This window comes from Arvicanthis niloticus, chromosome 2 (assembly GCF_011762505.2).
Source record: "Arvicanthis niloticus isolate mArvNil1 chromosome 2, mArvNil1.pat.X, whole genome shotgun sequence".
Taxonomy (NCBI): domain Eukaryota; kingdom Metazoa; phylum Chordata; class Mammalia; order Rodentia; family Muridae; genus Arvicanthis; species Arvicanthis niloticus.
In genome coordinates this window covers 122,381,749-122,399,912 of record NC_047659.1, presented here as the reverse complement: position 1 = coordinate 122,399,912, position 18,164 = coordinate 122,381,749, and the positions used below count along the sequence as shown (strand labels likewise).

Below are 18,164 nucleotides of genomic sequence, written 5' to 3'. Positions count from 1 at the left end.
TGGTGTGTCTGAAGGCCAACAACAGTGTATTCATAGGAATAAAATAAATAAATCTTAAAAAAAAAAAAAAAAAAAAAAAAAAGAATAGTGAACATGGGGCTGGACAGATGGTTCAGCCGGTAAGAGCACTATTTGATTTAAAAAAAAGAAAATTGTTTTACAATAGTATACATGCAGTTTTCCCAAGTATATAAATGTTTTGAGCAAGTTTTCTTAAAATTCAAAGGGAAAGGAAAGAAAAAAACAAACATACAAAACTGGCATGGGCTGCCGGGACTGCATCAGGTCAGACAGAAGCCTAACTCAGCATCTCTCCACATTTGCCCTCACATTGACTGTAGCAAGCCCACCACACTGTGCATCATCAATTTTTTTTAAATGTATTTTTGGTGAGTTTTTTTAGATGGGTCTCTCTGTGTAGCCCTGGCTCGCCTGGAACTCACTATATAGACCAGGCACACTTCAACTCAAACCCTCTAACTCCACTGGTCGGGACGGGATCCCACTCCTTCTTCTGACCTCCACTATCACCTACACCGACATGGCACGTACTCACAAGACACAGTAAAGAAAAATAAAACAGTGCTGAAGTCAGCACTGGTAGTGCACACCCACACCACCAACTATAGAGAGGTGAAGGCAGAAGGCTCAGGAGTTCAAGGTCATCCTCAGGTACACATCGAGTTAGAGGCAAGCCTAGACTAATTGGGACCCCATCTTAAAAACAAAAAACAGAGGCTGGAGAGATGGCTTTACCCTTAAAAAGAGTACCTACTACTCTTTAACATTACAAAAATAATAATAATAAAGCCAGATGGTGGTGGTGCATGCCTTTGAGATGAGGTCGTACTTTCCACACCTGAGTCTACACCTGAGCCTGAGGGGTGGGAGAAGACCTCTACAAATTTGCCACACATAATTTTATGTGCTTCATGTCCCATCTAAATTTTTACACCAACTTGGTAACATGCTTTCCCTAAAGAGTGATCTGTTGACAGTCAGAGTTCACAGGGAATTTTTATCTATACTGATTCAAGAGTAAGCTTCCCTCAATCACACAATCACAAATAATGACCAAAGACGTTACAAGTTGAGTCCTACTGGATCAGTACTAAGAATGCTCACAGGCGTGGAAGGGTGCTTCCGAAGTTCAGATATGAAGTTCACTTCCTTATACTCTTCCTGGTTCTTGGGATGCTGTTTGACTCGCTCATCTGTGAGGAAGTGGAAGTCAACTGTTTTGGTTACCTGACTGGTGGATTTCTTCACAGGTTGCCCTGAGAAGCAGAGGAAAACAGAGTTAACGTTAAGAAGAGAAATCATTAATAAGTCCCTTTACAACTCTAACCCTTTCTGTATTTCTGTTACTGTGGCTCTAGGTTTATGTCTGACTTTTATTGGGTTTGAAGGCCTTTGTTCAGATGCAAACTAGGTAAGGAGAGGAGCCCACTGCTAGGATGTAGTCATGGTTTTGATAAAGTCATGACATCACAACTTTTAAAAATAGTGTTGGAGACTGGAACCCAGGGCGTTACAAATTCTAATTCAACACTCCATACCACTGAAAATCCAACCCCTAGAGAGTGACTATAAAAGCAAAATTTAACTTAGAATTTCTAAGAGGGGAGCCTATAAATGCCAGGATACTTTTCTACCCAGTAAGCAGCATTGGTATCACCAATATCACGATGCCAGATCAAGCAAGTCTATGAGCTCTTCAGTTATGTTTTTCCTTCTAAAGGCAACTGAATTTGACAGACCTGTCTTATCCTGTCATTAGTATGAAGAAGGAAATGACAAACTGGCCAGACTGATTGTCATCTGTCTCAATCCTTTTGCTAACACACAAGAGAAGAACAGCATAATCTGAGAAAGTGCTAGTTTGGGTAGTCCACAGTCTAGATGGTGCAGATGAACTTACAGCCACCATTTTAAGTAAACACATTATCTTATGCTGAATACTCAAACTGATTATTTTTTATTTTGTTCTTGCTGTAGAGATCTCAAAAAAATGCTACCAAAATTCAAAGAAGCATCCTCATAGTTAAGACTCAGTGAGGCCCAGCTGACCTGGCCCTGCGAGAGCGAGCTTCTTGAACTCTTCATTCTTCCTCCGCATCTCCATCACTTCTTGCTGCATTCTCAGCCTTTTCTCTATCTCCTGCTCTTCAGTACTCTTTAGAACCTTCTCCCTAGAAACAAGAATCAGGAAAGAGAGATGAAAGGAAGAAAGGCTTCAGTAATTCAAAGAACTCTAAGCTGAGTAGACTATGTTTATAACCTATGATATCTATCAAACCAAAAAGTTTATCCACCAGAAACAGATATTGGCTTAATTAGGTAACATGAAAAGAAAGAAGGATACATTACACTAAGATATTATAAAATTTTCGGAGAACAATTGCTAAAACTAACTACACAAGACAGTAAGACACCACAAAAGACTCACATATTTGACCACACCAGTGACCAACTTTTATGCCACAGGAAAAGCTAAATTAAAAAACCAGAAAAGCCACATTTAAAATCGCAGCACTTGGGAGGCTGAAGCCAGAGGACTGTGAATCAGAGGCCACCCTGGGTTATCTAGCTAGTTCCAGGCCCATCAATTGTCAGGAGCCATCTAGGAAAGGATAAAGGCACACAAGTGACATTCTAGAGCTGACACATCATGGTCTGCATGGTCTGCAATGGATCATTCTTAATTGCAAGGCTTTCAGAAATCTCATCTCAGGATTGATTCTTGCAGCTGATATGCCTTTCCTGTCATTATTAAATTAATAATCCCTGGACATTAGCCCACCCTATTAAGCAGATTTCCTGCAGATCAATGAAGATGTGCTGTAGTGATGTTATGTAGACAAAGATGATTTCTTAATTCCTAATAATTATTCTATAAAATTCCTAAATTTATACTAGTAATTTTTGGGCCCTTTATAAAATGGGCTTCAATCAGGGCCCTGCAAGCAAGCCTTCATGTGTCACGAGTTATTGCACTAAGATAGAAGGCAAGCATGAAACAGATTTATGATTAAGGAAAACATTCCTCTTAGGCTCGTTGTAAAACTATTATCTGATAAATAAAGACTATAAAATGAACAATTTATTATATATTAATAGGTGCAATAAAAGAAGATAAAATATTGACTGGGTTTATCTATACAAAACTTCAATACTAATGAGACACTAGGCAAATGATTTCCTTTTTTTTTTTTGATGATTTCCTTTTTGATGTACTGTGTTAACTTAGACATAAGAATTATAGTTTTAACTAATTTTTTAAGGTTTATTTTATGTATGTGAGTATACTGTCCCTGTTCTCAGACACCCTAGAAGAGGGCATCAGATTCCATTAGATGGTTGTAAGCCACCATGTGGTTGCTGGGAATTGAACTCAGAACCTCTGCAAGAGCAGTCAGTGCTCTAAACTGATGAGCCATCTCTCCAGCCCCTAGTCTTTAACTTTTATGAATCTGTGGAGCTAGTGATAGACAATGAATGCTTAGTTAGATAACTAGTCTAAATGGAAGCACATGTAAACATCTCTGTTGTAACTACTTATTCAATTTATGATTTGAATTTCTGTTTGAACTTGTTGTGAACTTTTGAAAAAAGATGATTGGAATACCAAGTGATCTATTCTCCTAAAGACAGTACAAAACTTGGAATGATGACATTGCTATAACAGAGCTGAGAAGAGAGGCAAGAAGAGAGAGAAGCTGAACAGAGAGCAGAGAGAGCAGGCAGGCTACTTCTTACTGACAAGGATGAGGCTTTTTTCTTATACACTTGGGTTTCTTTCACTTAGCAATAAAAGGGAAGAAGCTTTTTCTTTCTCTATGCAATATTTTTCATCCAGAATGAATGAGCTCTTTCTGCACTGGGTCTTGGGCTTTCACTCCATCCACCATATATATGTAAGTATAGGTATGTGTGTGTAAGTATGCACTGATAGGCCCAAGAGAAAGATGAATGTGTTAATGTGTGAGAATGTGAATAAAATTATAAATGTGTGTATGAATGTACATGTGTCTATGTATATTTGCTTGTGTAAAAGTATTTCTTACTGCAAGCATGACTTTGTTTTTCTGATTCAATAAAGGTTAATTGCTCCAAGCCTCCCTCTCACCTCACCAGTGAGAGGTGAGGTTTCTGAGCAAGAGAGAAAGGAGCCTTATTTAACCCCCTCCCCCACCACCACCACCACTACTGTTTAATAATTGAATGTTAATTGCCAGAGGCCTCAGCTTCTGGCCTCAGAATAATTTAAAGTCAAGACAGGTAAATGTTATTATATTAAGCAATCTTTACTCTCACAAAACCATATTCAAAGTTTAATCTCCAGTGTGACACACACCAACTGTGGTGCTGTATTGCCACACTCCCAGTACTGGGGAGGTAGAGGCAAAAAGAACAGAAGAAGTTCAAGGTTATCCTTGGCTATTGCAAGGTCAGCCTGTGCTACAAAAACAACGAAAAGGTGATGGCACTGCAAATCTTTTTGATTTTTAATTTCAGAATAAAATTGGCAATAAATATCAACACTCATACAACCATTATCCATTAAAACATAAACAGATTTTCCAGAAAAACTGAAATGATCTCTTGGCAAAGGAATAAAACTAAATCCCAAAGTTGATTCCTGACTAAAATCAGGTACATTTTCTGAGGTAGTGAGAGCGTGTACTAATCTTGTCCTGTGTATGTCTTAAAACAGCATCTGTGTTGCTTACCATCTCAGTATTCTTTAGGTCACAGACAGCTTTTAAGAGTTTCCCAAATGGCAGGTGTGCCAATTACATTCTTCCCCTAAAGTTTACTCTGGAAAGAAATGTACCTTGCAGGTGTCACACCAGACACAGTGTGTTTGCCCTTGGCTTTCTCCAGGGTTTCTCTTTCATCCTTTCTTGAAGTAGCTGAAGCACTGCCTTCCTCCTCTTCCTTCGGTTTCTTTTTATGAGAACTTGATTCAAAATGAACAAAAAATAAAGAAATAAATTTCAATTTCCTAAAGAGCACCCCATTTGGGGATTAACAACATGACTGAACACAGGCCCTTCAATCACATCATCAGCAAGAGCTGTAAAAGAGAAAGCCCTCAGAGGTCAGGTGAGGCAGTCAGCAGTGCTGTAGGATACAAGGGTTCTGTGTCATCAAGTCAACAAACACAAGACAGTGGACAAGGTTCCTGACCCTGACAATCTGTGTCTTAGGAAATTCTAGAGCAGCAGCAGTGAGCCAGCCATAACTAAGTGTTGTTACTGCCTCTGAGGCAACTGGGAGATCGAGGTGACAATCTGAAGAACTAAGAACTAAGATAAAATGTAGATAGATATAATCTCTAAGGAAGGCCTCACTTTCCTGAATGGATGTCAGACTGCTTCCTTTACAATATACTCTCTTGAACATGGATATGTCTAAAGATAAAGCAGTTACTTTCTAATAATGAAGCTCAAGCAAAATGAAAAAAACTAAGAAGCAACAGATAATAATTGACCAAAGCCAGTGGCAATCTAGTTTTGACTTCTGTGAAGTACATAAATTATAGACACTTTTGGAGTGTTGATGCAGTGAAACACATTCCCAGTAATAAAAATAATAATACTAAGCATGAGCACTATATATTCTGGTCAGTCCCTACCACAGAAGAACGCTGAAGATAAACCTTCTAGAAGGGACACAGGTAATAGCTCCCCTGACCATGGCATAGCTTTGGAGTTTCCAAGTCTAAAGGGACACCAAGCAGATGAACCCATTGTTAATTTTACTTTGTAAATTCACAATTCTCAACTCAGCACCCAGGCGTGGGGGATCTCACAATGACAGTTAGAAGTCTCAGGTACTCACACTTTCATTCTTTTGTTGGGGGGACAATCAGTGGCAGGAGCAGTGCATCTCTTGGCTTTCATGTCAACAGAGGCAACATGGTTTTTTTCTTTCTGCTCCAAATCCTTCTGAGCAGAGAGTCTAACAGATCTCCTATGGTAAAAATGACACATTATCTTATGATAAATACAATTACTACAGATATGCAAATGTTATTCAGGAAGTCAAAGTATGTCAACTGAAAGGCCAATAAAATCTTTATTATCCATTCTCTATTAATCTAATGTTTCTGAAAACTTATTTCTAACCCTAAAAATCCTGCTATTTAAATATGCTGGTGGTTTATAAGTTAGATTTTTAAAAACACCAACCAAACAGACTAAATAGGGTCATTCTATTATAATCTCAGCACTCAGGAAATGTAAAGAACCCTCGTGTGAAATGGTACATGCCTTTAATCCTAGTATTCAAGGCCAGCCAGGTCTAGAGAATGAGTTCCAAAAACCCCATGTCTATACAGATACCCATCTCAAAAAACAAACAAGCAGCCGGGCAGTGGTGGTGCACGCCTTTAATCCCAGCACTTGGGAGGCAGAGGCAGGTAGATTTCTGAGTTCAAGGCCAGCCTGATCTACAGAGTGATTTCCAGGACAGCCAGGGCTACACAGAGAAACCCTGTCTGGAAAAACAAAACAAAACAAAACAAACAAACAAATGAACAACAAAAAGATGTAAAGGGGGCAGGGTTTGAGTCTATACATTGAGTTCCAGGCCAGTCATAGCTACACAATGAGAACTTGTCTCAAATTTTAAAACAGTTAAAATAAAATACGAAACATATCTTAATGAGTACTGGGATATAGATCAGTGTAGAAGACTGGCCTAGAAGGACAGGGAGCAAAGAGCTGGGCTTACGTCCCCAGGGGAGATGAGGAAAAACAGAGAAAGTGGGAGGGTTAAGATTATTAAATAAAATGTAAACACCGGAAAAGGGAAATACAATAAAAACAAGACACATAACCAGGAAACAAAGCAGTGACAGATCTAACCAAATTAGTAGTTATAGTAATATATAGTCAACATTTCAAGTAAAGTAAAAAAAACTAATCTGACCTGTTTTGTTTTGTTTTGTTTTGAAACCAAGATCCCACTAAGCACCATGTACAAAACTAAACTTTCTGCGATTGCTTGGTTACTTTAAAAGCTGTCCATTAACGTGAAAGGCAAGGATGGGTTAGGGCTCAGATAACTCAGGAGACAGAAAGCTTATGTCCAGGCCTGACATATGACCTGATTTCTGTCCCCAGGAACCACAGGGTAAAAGGAGAGAAATGACTTCTCTGTGGGGGATATGGAGGTAACACTGGTAGAGGAAGTGGGAGGGAGAGTGAGGCTCCACAGGCTCCTGCCACTCCTGAGGAGTCCTGACCCACTGCACACAGTGTATGATCTGAGACGGCTCCCGGCTCCCAGCATACAGGTGAGACTACAAAAATGAGCCAAGGCCAGGACAGTAGTTGCTTTCCTTGTCTTCATGGATCTCCATAGGAGATTGGACCCTCTCCCACAGGCCCGTGGACAGGTTCCTAGACATGTGAGTCAGATCCTGCTAAACAATACCTGTTGCACCCCAATTTGCCCTTGAATACATAAACATACCCTAATTGGTTAAAAAGCTAAATACAAGCTTGTGTAATAAACAATAAAGTTAGACCTGCACTCTGATGCCCGTCTCCGGAGTCTGAATCCTGGGCAGCATCATGGACTCTGTTTCCATCTACAACACCCCCCCCCCCCCCCACACACACACACACACCTCTCCCCTAGCTCTTTCCAGGCCCTGTTCCCATACTTCAACAATGTCATACACACACAAAATAAAAATATATATACATGCCGGGCAGTGGTGGCGCACGCCTTTGATCCCAGCACTTGAAAGGCAGAGGCAGACGGATTTCTGAGTTCAAGGCCAGCCTGGTCTACAGAGTGAGTTTCAGGACAGCCAGGGCTACACAGAGAAACCCTGTCTCAAAAAAAAAACAAAAAACAAACAAAACAAACAAACAAACAACAACAATATATATATATATGTAATTTTAGAATTTTAAATAAAAACTGGTATTTAATTCCATAGTAGAAAATGTGCTTTGCTTAGCACACCTGAGATTGGTTTAAACTCTTACACCACAAAATATGAAGCATGAAAAATAAAAGATGAAAATAGAATAAAAGTAAAATAGAAGATACATACAAACAACCACAAGAAAGCTTCTGTAATACTAAGAAACAAAGAAAGGCATTTGAGGGCTGGAGCACTAACTCAGTGGCTCAACCACAGCATCCGTAAGCCTCAGAACTACCTGCAACTCCAGTTTCAGGAGGTCTGACACCCTTCTGACCTCCACAGGCACCAGGAATAAACATAACACACATAAATAAATGCAAGCAAAATACCCATACACATAAAATAAAAATGAAAATTTAATAAGAGATAGAGAATTGACATCAGAAAAACAATTTTATCCGTACACAGCTTTTAAAATCAGACTGATAAGTTTGAATCCTGTCTTGGAAATGAATGTGCCTTGACCAAGCACTTGACCAAGTGTCTATAAGCACTTACCTATAAATTAAGTGCATAAGCACTGCAGGACCATCAGGAGCCCAACTGTATTGACACAGACGACCTGTGGAGTTACTGTACTGAGTGAGCAGAAGCAACAATACCCACTGTGTGCCCACTCTTACCTCTGAGGCTGGACAGGAGTATTCCCTGATATGGCTCTCTTAGCATTCAGGGAAGGACAATCATTTGATGGAATAGATTGTTTCTGAAGATTTTCCTTTTCTATCTCTTTGTAGTAAATGTTGTCAACTACGAGAGACCAAACACCTAGTCAGACTGCTGCAGAAGTATCCTAACATAGACACAATGGTAGTTATTTAACTGTTGAGATAGCTCCACAGCAACCTCTGCCAGAGGACCGGAGCTTAAATTCCCAGCATCCACATAATAGCTCACAACTGTCTGTAACTTCAGTTCCAAGGAATCTCACATTTTCTTCTGGTCTTTGGAGGCAAGATGTGCAGACATATATGCAAAACACCCATAAAATAAAACTTTAAAAATTGAAAAGTTTAAATGGAGTTACCCTGTAAGAGGGGGCAATGCCTCTCTCAGATACTATAAGCTATCAAATTAACAGCACAGAGCCACACGCATGTTACGCCACACATGTTACTTCTTTACAGGTTTTCGTCAGTGGGTTCCCCACAGAGATGACCCACACCATAGTCCAGGCTATTACCATTGTTCTTGGCCTCCTTCTAGAACTTGACACTAAGACACCACACACTTTAGTCATAGAACATGGAGAAAATCAAGTTGCTATCAACCTAGAAGCCCCAGTTCTATAGCTGGCTTTCAGAGTGCTGAAAGTGTATGTATACTATTGGAGAACTAGTCAATAGTCTTTCTGAGAAGTGAGCCCTGTCAGCTACAGTAATAATTGCCCTGGCAAGACATGCACACCATTTCAATAGTAACAGAAATGTTCTGAGAGTAACCAGCCACTTTCTGATTGGATTTAAAGTCCACCCAGAACATGGAAGTCACACCTGGCACCATTAGTAGGTTCAAGAACTTGTGGCTAGGAAGGCCATGAGTCCTTGGGATAACCTACCACTATACTACTTACTATTCTGCTAAATGGGCACCAGATTCAACTGCCCTCTATTGGTCTTTACATCAGTAGGTTACTGCCTGACTGAAAACTCAGTGAGCTGGTTTTTGCAGTAGACAATTAACACAGAGAATCAAAACTGGTCACTGTGTAGAGCATAAGAGATTATAGATTGTTCAGACCTAAATAGGGCATCACACCACTTTCTCTAAGGCTCAGGGATCATCACAGAATAAGGGAGTAGAGAGCCAGAGGTAGTGAAAAGACTACATTCAATCAGTATTTATGCAGATATGACAGAGCAGTTACACACCTGAACTTCTAATAGCTAGGACTTAATGCACCAGGCTGAGACAAAGATCAAGCCAGACAAAATCCCAACATGGACCAAAAAGTGGGTCATGAAGTAGCTTCCCTGACTAAGGAACCAGTGGCTGCTGGGAGAGTGAAAGTCAGTTTTCGTCAGAGATGTTCTAGCAGATGGTCCTACACATATGTCTTTAATCCCAGCACTTGGGAGGCAGAGGCACGTGGATTTCTGAGTTCAAGGACAGCCAGGGCTACACGGAGAAACCCTGTCTTGAAAAACCAGGGTAAAACACACACACACACACACACACACACACACACACACACACACACACACACAAATATACAATGGCGATAAAGATGGGAGGGATAGAGAAGAAGTCAGAAGGGAAAGGACAGAAGATAGATTTGATTAAATCATGTATGGGCTGAAGAGATGGCTCAGTGGTTCAGGGTGCGGCAGGTTTGTTGTTCTTTGGGAGGATCTGAGTTCAATTCCCAGCACCCACACTGTGGTTCACAGTCATCTGTAACTCTTCTGAATTCCAGAGGTGTATATACATACATGCAGGCAAAAAATTCTGGCATTAAAGAAAAGAATAAATCTAATTTTTTTCTTTTTGGTTTTTCAAGGCAGGGTTTCTCTGTGTAACCCTGGCTGTCCTGGAACTCACTCTGTAAAAACGCAGTGCTCAGGATAGTGCTATAACTCCGGTAGAGCACTTGTTAAGCAAGCATGAACTCCTAGCTTTAATCCCCAGCACTGGAATAATTAGCAAATGAATCCTAAAGGCATATTAAAAAGAAAAGTATGGTTAGGTAGGGTGGTGCCTACAATCTTAGCATGTGAGAAGTAGCAGCAAGAAGTCTGAGGGCAGGCTGAGCTCCCCACAGACCCTGTCTCAGCAGAGTGCATTTACCATGAATTGAATTCACACGTTTCACTAACCAACCAAAAGTCTCTGGTGACTCCCTCAGGTCCACAGCTCTAGTTACCTCCCGCTTCCCTCAAGGCTCCTGTCTAAGCCGGTTCTCCTTACCTGCCTTCAAGGGTGTGACACAACCTTGTTGAAGTTTGGCTTTTCTCAAAGAAGCCTTCCCCTGAAAAGGTTCTCCTATTCCACTCTGCCAAAGATACTTGTTCTCCAAATTGGCCTTCTCATCTGTGAAATAATCAGAAAGGAAGAAAACCGGAGAAGAGTCAGACATTAAGATGGGGAGGAAAGTCCATTTCCAGCACTGTGAGCAAACAATTCTATCCCCAAAGCATTTGCAACACCCAGGGAAGGAAGGCTGCAGATTCTGTACTTCCTGACTCCTACCTCTGTTAAGATACAGTTAGAGCCACACCAACATTGTCTGGCCTTATCTACCATTCAAATACAGCATGGTGCCCTTGAAGAAACTTTGGCCACCAGAACTGTAAGATTACAAGGGACAGTTTATATTCCAGAGCGTGGGGTGTGTGAGAGTAGAGCAGAAGAAAGTTTTTCTGAAGTTTTATCTTAGGCTCTGCTGTGACTAAAACTGGCACAAAAACAATCTGTCCCAGCAATAGGACGCTGTGCCAGGCTGCAGGAGTGCAGCAAGCCCCTGAATAAACTACACCATGCATGGACACTCTGATTATAACCATGTGAAAAGACATGACAAGCTGAAAGAAAAATACTATAGCTAAGATGGTTTTTAAAATAAGTACAGAATTATTTTTTTTCTTCCAGACCCTGTATTCATTAAAATTGCTATGCAAATATCTCCTTTCTGTGGATATTGGGAGCATAGAGAAAACTTGTAAAAAGAAATCTTCAGGCAGCCTGGGTGTTAGCTGAATTGCAGTGCTATGGGGCAGTAGACCCTCTCAACTGTCCTTCCTTCAAAAGGGCCCTGCACTTCGGGAACCACTGAATTCCCTCCCTAGAGAATACCAGACACCATCTCGTTTGGACTCTGTATTGTAAGTGCTAAGTGCAGCTGCAATAGTCATTTTTGTTCCTATCACATACTGACATTAATGCCTCTTAATGAGGAAGAGGGAGACAAGACAAAGGACTAAATGAAGAGGCCTCATCAACAACTGGACTCACTTATCAAGTTTATATCTAAATAACACCTACAAGTTGAGAACTGAAAAGATAGCTCAATGGTTAAGAGCACTTGCTGCTCTTAAAAAAACCCAAGTTCAGCTCATAGCACCCATGTCAGGCAGCCCACAAGTACCTGTGAATTAAGCTCTATGATCTCAGGCCCCTCACCTGGCCTTCATAAGAACTGTACTCATTCACACACAGATATGTACATATAAATAAAAATTTAAATGTTTAAAAAATATTTGAGGGGGTGGTGTTTGGTTTGCTTTAGGTTTGCACCACATATCACAGAACTCAAATCAGACTTATCTGTTTGTGGGTTGGGTTGTTAATACCATAATGTCTCTATTTAAAAGTTATTGTGGGAAGGCTGGAGTGGTGGTTCAGTGGTTAGGAGTGTGTAATCCTCTTCAGAAGACATGACCTTGGTTGTTGTCTTAGTCAGGATTTGGATTCCTGGACAAAACATCAAGACCAAGAAGCGCTTACATTTCTACACTGGTATTCATCACCAAAGGAGGTCAGGACTGGAACTCAAGCAGGACAGGATACAGGAGCTGATGCAGAGGCCATGGAGGGATGTTACTTACTGGCTTACTTCCCCTGGTTTGCTCAGCTTGCTTTCTTATAGGACAAAAGACTACCAGCCCAGGGATGTCATCACCCACAAAGAGCCCTCCCACCTTGATCACTAATTGAGAAAATGGCTTACAGCTGGATCTCATGGAGGCATTGTTCTCAACTGAGGCTCCTTTCTCTGTGATAACTCCACCTTGTGTGAAGTTGACACAAAAACATGCAAGCACACTCACAAGCACACATACTCAAAACAGATACCCATGCTCAGGTTGGTGGAGTGCTTGCCTACCATGCACAAGTAATTTAATGCAGCCCTAAGCACTGCAGAACTTGGAGTGGTAGTGTACTTCAATAACCTCAGCACTACGAGGATTGAAATAGGATGAAGTTTAAAATCATCCTCAGATACATAACGAGTTCAAGGCCAACCTGAGATACATGAGACCCTGCTCAAAAAAAAAAAAATTTTTTTTTTAATTAAAAAATGAACTGAGACTCAGTTTCCAGCATGAGGGAGGTAAAGGTTGGAGGCTGGAGAGCTTCAGGCCAGATTTGACTCTGTCTCCAACACTTAAACAGCCTGAGGCTGGAGAGATGTCAGCAGCAGGCCAGGCATGATCCAGTCAGAAGATGAAGCTTTAAGAGCCTCAGAAACAGACACAGCAAACCCATCTCAAATGTAAGCAAATACGTAAGAGTAGCACAGAGTACAGAGGCAGCAAAGGGTCCTGGTGATCTCAGAGTCATTCGACATCTTGACTGAGGTGTAAGCTTCATGAGCCTACGTGGTGATTGACAGAAACGACACACACACACAAACACACACACTTATGTGATCAGCACATGACAGACATGCTTAAAACTCTTTTTCATGTGGATGGCCCTTATGTACCTACAGCCTGAGTATTTGCCATTCTTAATTGTAAAATTCTATTAATTTCTATTTATAGTTCATTCCTAAAAGTGTCAACATAAGCTGACACTTGAGCTCAAGGGTTAGAGTATTGACTCTCACACAGTCAAAGTCAAAAGCCCAAGTGGAACTTCTGGCTCCTACAGCAGAAGAAAGCTGCACGATTCTTACAGCAGCATATGTTATACTACAGCTAACTTTATGCTTTATGATTTCATACTGCTTTTAACAATGCACATAGACCTTTCTATTAATGCCATACGCAGTGTGTATGTTTCAATAAATTCTTACAATTTATAAAATATTTGTAAATGTCTTATTATAGTAAATAAAAGATTATGTACATGTATATATTCATGACATGTTTTTTTTTTTCTATTTTCCTGATATTTCTAAGCTTTAAGTTCATCTGTAAGTTTTTTTCAATAATCCAAGCTTTGGGGAGCTGGAGGACAGAAGATTTTTAGTTCCAAGGACATTCTGGAATATACAGCAAGTTCAAGTCCATATTAGGCTATGCAGTGAAATAGCCTCATAATTTTTTTTTTAATTTAAAAAAACAAAACAAAAAAAAACAGAAGGAAGGAACTAAGTAGCATGGCCCTCTCAACAAACATGACAGGAAAATTCGGGAAGTATACCACAGTTTTTGGTATTGACTTTTTTTTTTTTTGTTTCTGCGGAAATGTATTGTAATCAGAAATTAATAAAAAAGATATTGTTTCCATTTTATAAAAAAAAGAAAGAAAGAAAGAAAGAAAGAAAGAAAGAAAGAAAGAAAGAAGTATCAGGGCAGTGGTGGCACATGCCTTTAATCCCAGCACTCAGGAGGCAGAAGCCAGCCTGATCTACAGAGTGAGTTTCAAGGCAGCCAGGGCTACACAAAGAAACCCTGTCTCAAAAAAACAAAAAAGAAAAAGAGAGAGAGAAGCTTGGCATGGTGGTTTCCACCTCTAATACCAGCATTTCAGAGGCTGAGGCAGGAAGACTGCCCAGAGTGCTAAGTTAGTCTGGGATACAGTCTAAAACTTTGTCTCAAAAAAACTAATTTCACTGACTACACAGAGAAACCCTGCCTCGAAAAACAAAAAAAGAAAAAAAAAAAAAAAAAAAAAACTAATTTCACATATAAATAGAGAGACGTCTGTAGTTCAAATGTGAATTGTTTTTTCTACTGAATCATGGGAGAATGTACAGTCTACTTACTTTTTTGCAGCCTCATTTTTCAATTTGTTTAATTTTATTAATTTATTTTTATGTGTCTGGGTGTCTTGTCCACATATACATCTGTGCACCACATGCACGTGAATGCTCGGTGCTGCAGAGGCCTGAGGAAGACACTGAATCCTGAGACTGGAGCCATAGACACCTGAGAGCTGCCATAGTGAGTGTGGGAAGAGCAGCCAGTGTTCCTACTGCCAAGCCATCTCTCCAGCCTTTATGCTCTTGAAATGACCTGAGCAAGCAGGACACTAACCTTAAAATGGCAGGGAACCAGCAGCTTGGTGTCACACATCTTTAATGCCTGTACTCAGGAGGCATAAGCAGGGGATCTCTGAATTCAAAGCCAGCCTGGTCTAAAGAGCAAGTTCCAGGATGGCCAGAGTTACATACACAGTGAAATCAGGTCTTGAAAACAAAACAAAAACAAGCAAAAGTGTCACTTACCAAACCATGAGTCTATATTTTCAGTATCTTCTTCAGCATCCAAAGATGAAAAATTGATAAAGTCGGTGGGGGCATCAAAAGAGTAAGTGGTCTGGACTTGTGACATTGCCCCCACTTAGTGCAGAAGAACAAGCTTTTTTCAGGATTCTAATACTCTACTCAATAGATCGTCTTCTGAGGAAAGAAATGATTACAAAAAAAAATGGTTGCACATCATTATTAGGTATTGATTCCTACACAGTACTTTGGTTTTTACATTTCAAATTTAGAAAATCATCCAAGGGCTGGCATGGCAATTGCATGTTTTTAATCCCAGCACTTAGTAAGCAGAGGCAGACAGATCTTGAGTTCAAGACCAGCCTGGTCTACATAATAAATTCCAGATCAGCAAGGGCTACATAGTAAAACCCTGTCTCAAAGAGTCAAAACACAGGGCTGGAGAGATGGCTCAGAGGTTAAGAGCACTGACTGCTCTTCCAGAGGTCCTGAGTTCAATTCAATTCCCAGCAACCACATGATGGCTCACAACCATCTGTAATGAGGACCCGATGCCCACCTCAAAATTAATTGCCTGGGAGACTGCTTTAGTTTTTGGAATTAGAAAGAAGCCAGTTTGGGGCTGGTGAGATGGCTCAGTGGGTAAAGAAGGCACCTGCCACCAAGCCTGATAACCTAGTTTGATCCCCAAAACCCACATAGTAGCAAGAGAGAAAACTGACTCCTGCAAGCTGTCCACTGAGCTCCATACGTGTTGTAGCATGCAAGCAACCCACACAGATAAATAATTGTACAAAATTTTTTCTTGTTTTTCTTTTTGTAAGAAAAAGACAAGTTTGATGAGTACCTACAATATGCCAATCACTACTGGGTGTTGCACTCATTATTAATTTTCCCTCAATCTGTCATTTCTGATTTCTAAGCCTTCCTCCATCTATGTGTTCACTCTCTGCCCCATAACCTAACTTCTAAATCACATTAACTTTTACACCTAACAATCTTTACCCAACTCCAACTAACACTCTTATGCAAGTATCCACCTGTTACATATGAATATCTCCAAAGCCACAGTGTTGGCTTTCCCTCCTCTAGAACAATGAGCATCCAACTTTGTTTCAGTTAACTCCATAAGTGGTCATCCTGGCAGACTGTGCATTCTGAAGACAAAAGCTCATCTTAGCTGTGTATATGAGGGTGCTTAGGAGACTGCCTTATGCACAGAAGAGTGAGACATAGTTTTCCCTTGAAAATATTTTAAGAAAACTCTATTCCCCAATTGAAGGTATAGCTCAGGTGGAAAGCAACCTTAGCATGTATGAGGATTTGAGTTTTATCTTACACTGAGGGGGAGAAACAAAACTTCCCTAGACATGAAGAAAATGACTTCATACACATCCAAGCCACAACATGCGGAATAAGTAAGGACTGCATTCCCTGCGTGCAGGAAACAACAATTCAACCCTCCCACTCCACTTCCACCTAGGTAACAGAATAGCTGTAGTAGTCTGAAAAATAGCATGTTCACTGGCAAAGAATTGACTACCCAGTGAGCCATTTGTCCTAGAAAGTATTCTGAGATAGGCATCAGGGCATAATCCCTGGGATTCCCAGCACTTAGAAGGTAGAAACAGGAAAACTCAAGATTCAGAGCAAGGCCCAATCTCAATAAGAAGAAAAGGGATTCTGTATCTTGTAAGAGATGTAGATGCTGATAATATTTGCATAAAATTTATCCTCTCTTGGGATCGGTGAGATGGTCAAACTTGACAACCTTATATGCCATTCCTGGTATCCATATGAAAAGAGACATTTGAAACCTGCAAGCTATTTTTCTGCCTTCAATATGTATGTGTCATGGCAAATACACACACACACACACACACACACACACACACACACAAAAATAAATATATATATATATATATATATAACCCCAAGACAGGGTTATTCGGTGTAGCTCTGTCCTGGAACTCACTCTGTAGACCCGGCTGGCCTTGAACTTATAGAGAGATCTGCCTGTCGCTGCTTCCCAACTGCTGGGATTAAAGGAGTATGCCACCATGCCTGGATGGTAACATCAGTTTTTTGCAGCTTATAGATAATGACTAACAAACTAGGGTTTACCAAAAACCACATAACAAAACTAAAATTGTGGTTAAAACCAAACATAGGAAGAAAAACAGCTCCCAGAGATGTCAGGCTGTATTAAATCCTAACTCTCTGTTGACTCTAATGGTCATCTGCAACCTTGTAAAGGTCAGTTACTGTCTTCATCCTAGAGGAGAAAGCTAAAGACCAGAGACTAAATAACAGCTCAACATCCAGTTGTGTAGAGAGCTGTTTCCTAGCTGGAGCACACCCTGACACGCCTCACCCCACTTTAGGAATGAGCAGCGTTAGGAGGGTCAGGTCTCCATTCGTGTACAGGACAGCAGGGCACTTGCTCTGCAGTCTCTTGACCTGACGAAGACTCTCTATTCCACCCATGCTAACATTCATTCTTCTCCATTTCTATTCATTATTCACAGGATTTTTGTTTGTTCTGCTTATTTGTTTAAACTTGGGGTTTTTTTTTCGTTTTTCTTTTGTTTTTGGTTTTGGTTGCTGAGTTATTATTTGCTCCTTTGTTTGGTTTTGTCCTTGTGTTTTGTTTTGTTTTTTTAACACAGGGTCTCACTATGTCATCCTGTGTCACCCTGGCTTGCCTGGAACTTGATCTCTACAACAAGCTGCCCTCAAAAACTCAGTCATTTAGCCTCTGCCTCCAGAGTGCTAGGATTAAAGGTATGAAACAGGACACCCTGCTTTTTTGTTGTTGTTGCTGGCGGGGGTGGGGGTAAAGACAGGGACAGATAGCACGGACTGGCCTAGAACTTGTTATGTAGTCAGACACACATACACAACATACAAATTCATACCATATAAATAACATATGCAAAGCTTTTTTGAAAAAAAAAAAAGGACAATTCGTGAAGGATTGCTCTGGTAATAGTTAAAGTCTCTGCTTAAAAAACAAAACAACAAAAAAAAGATTTTTTTTTTCTCTTCTTTTGAACAACTATGCTGGAAGACATGGGAAAATCTTGGATTCCCATGATCTCA

The 18,164-nt window shown here is 40.4% G+C and overlaps 1 protein-coding gene across 11 annotated transcripts in view; it reads right to left on the bottom strand.

Moving 5' to 3' along the window:
* Tpx2 (TPX2 microtubule nucleation factor) overlaps nt 1–18,164 on the bottom strand; it is a 41,999-nt gene that overhangs the window by 11,974 nt on the left and 11,861 nt on the right. For 8 of the 11 annotated variants that reach the window (XM_034496961.2, XM_076929996.1, XM_034496959.2 and 5 more), the window contains 7 exons: nt 15,066–15,239; nt 10,859–10,981; nt 8,575–8,701; nt 5,848–5,979; nt 4,838–4,963; nt 2,071–2,192; nt 1,126–1,277 (listed from right to left, as the gene is read on the bottom strand). In XM_034496961.2, the coding sequence (XP_034352852.1) occupies nt 1,126–1,277; nt 2,071–2,192; nt 4,838–4,963; nt 5,848–5,979; nt 8,575–8,701; nt 10,859–10,981; nt 15,066–15,171 (888 nt within the window). In that variant the 5' untranslated portion in view covers nt 15,172–15,239. The remainder of the gene's footprint in view (nt 1–1,125; nt 1,278–2,070; nt 2,193–4,837; nt 4,964–5,847; nt 5,980–8,574; nt 8,702–10,858; nt 10,982–15,065; nt 15,240–18,164) is intronic. The other 3 variants (XM_034496962.2, XM_076929993.1, XM_076929991.1) reach the window with 1 other exon arrangement.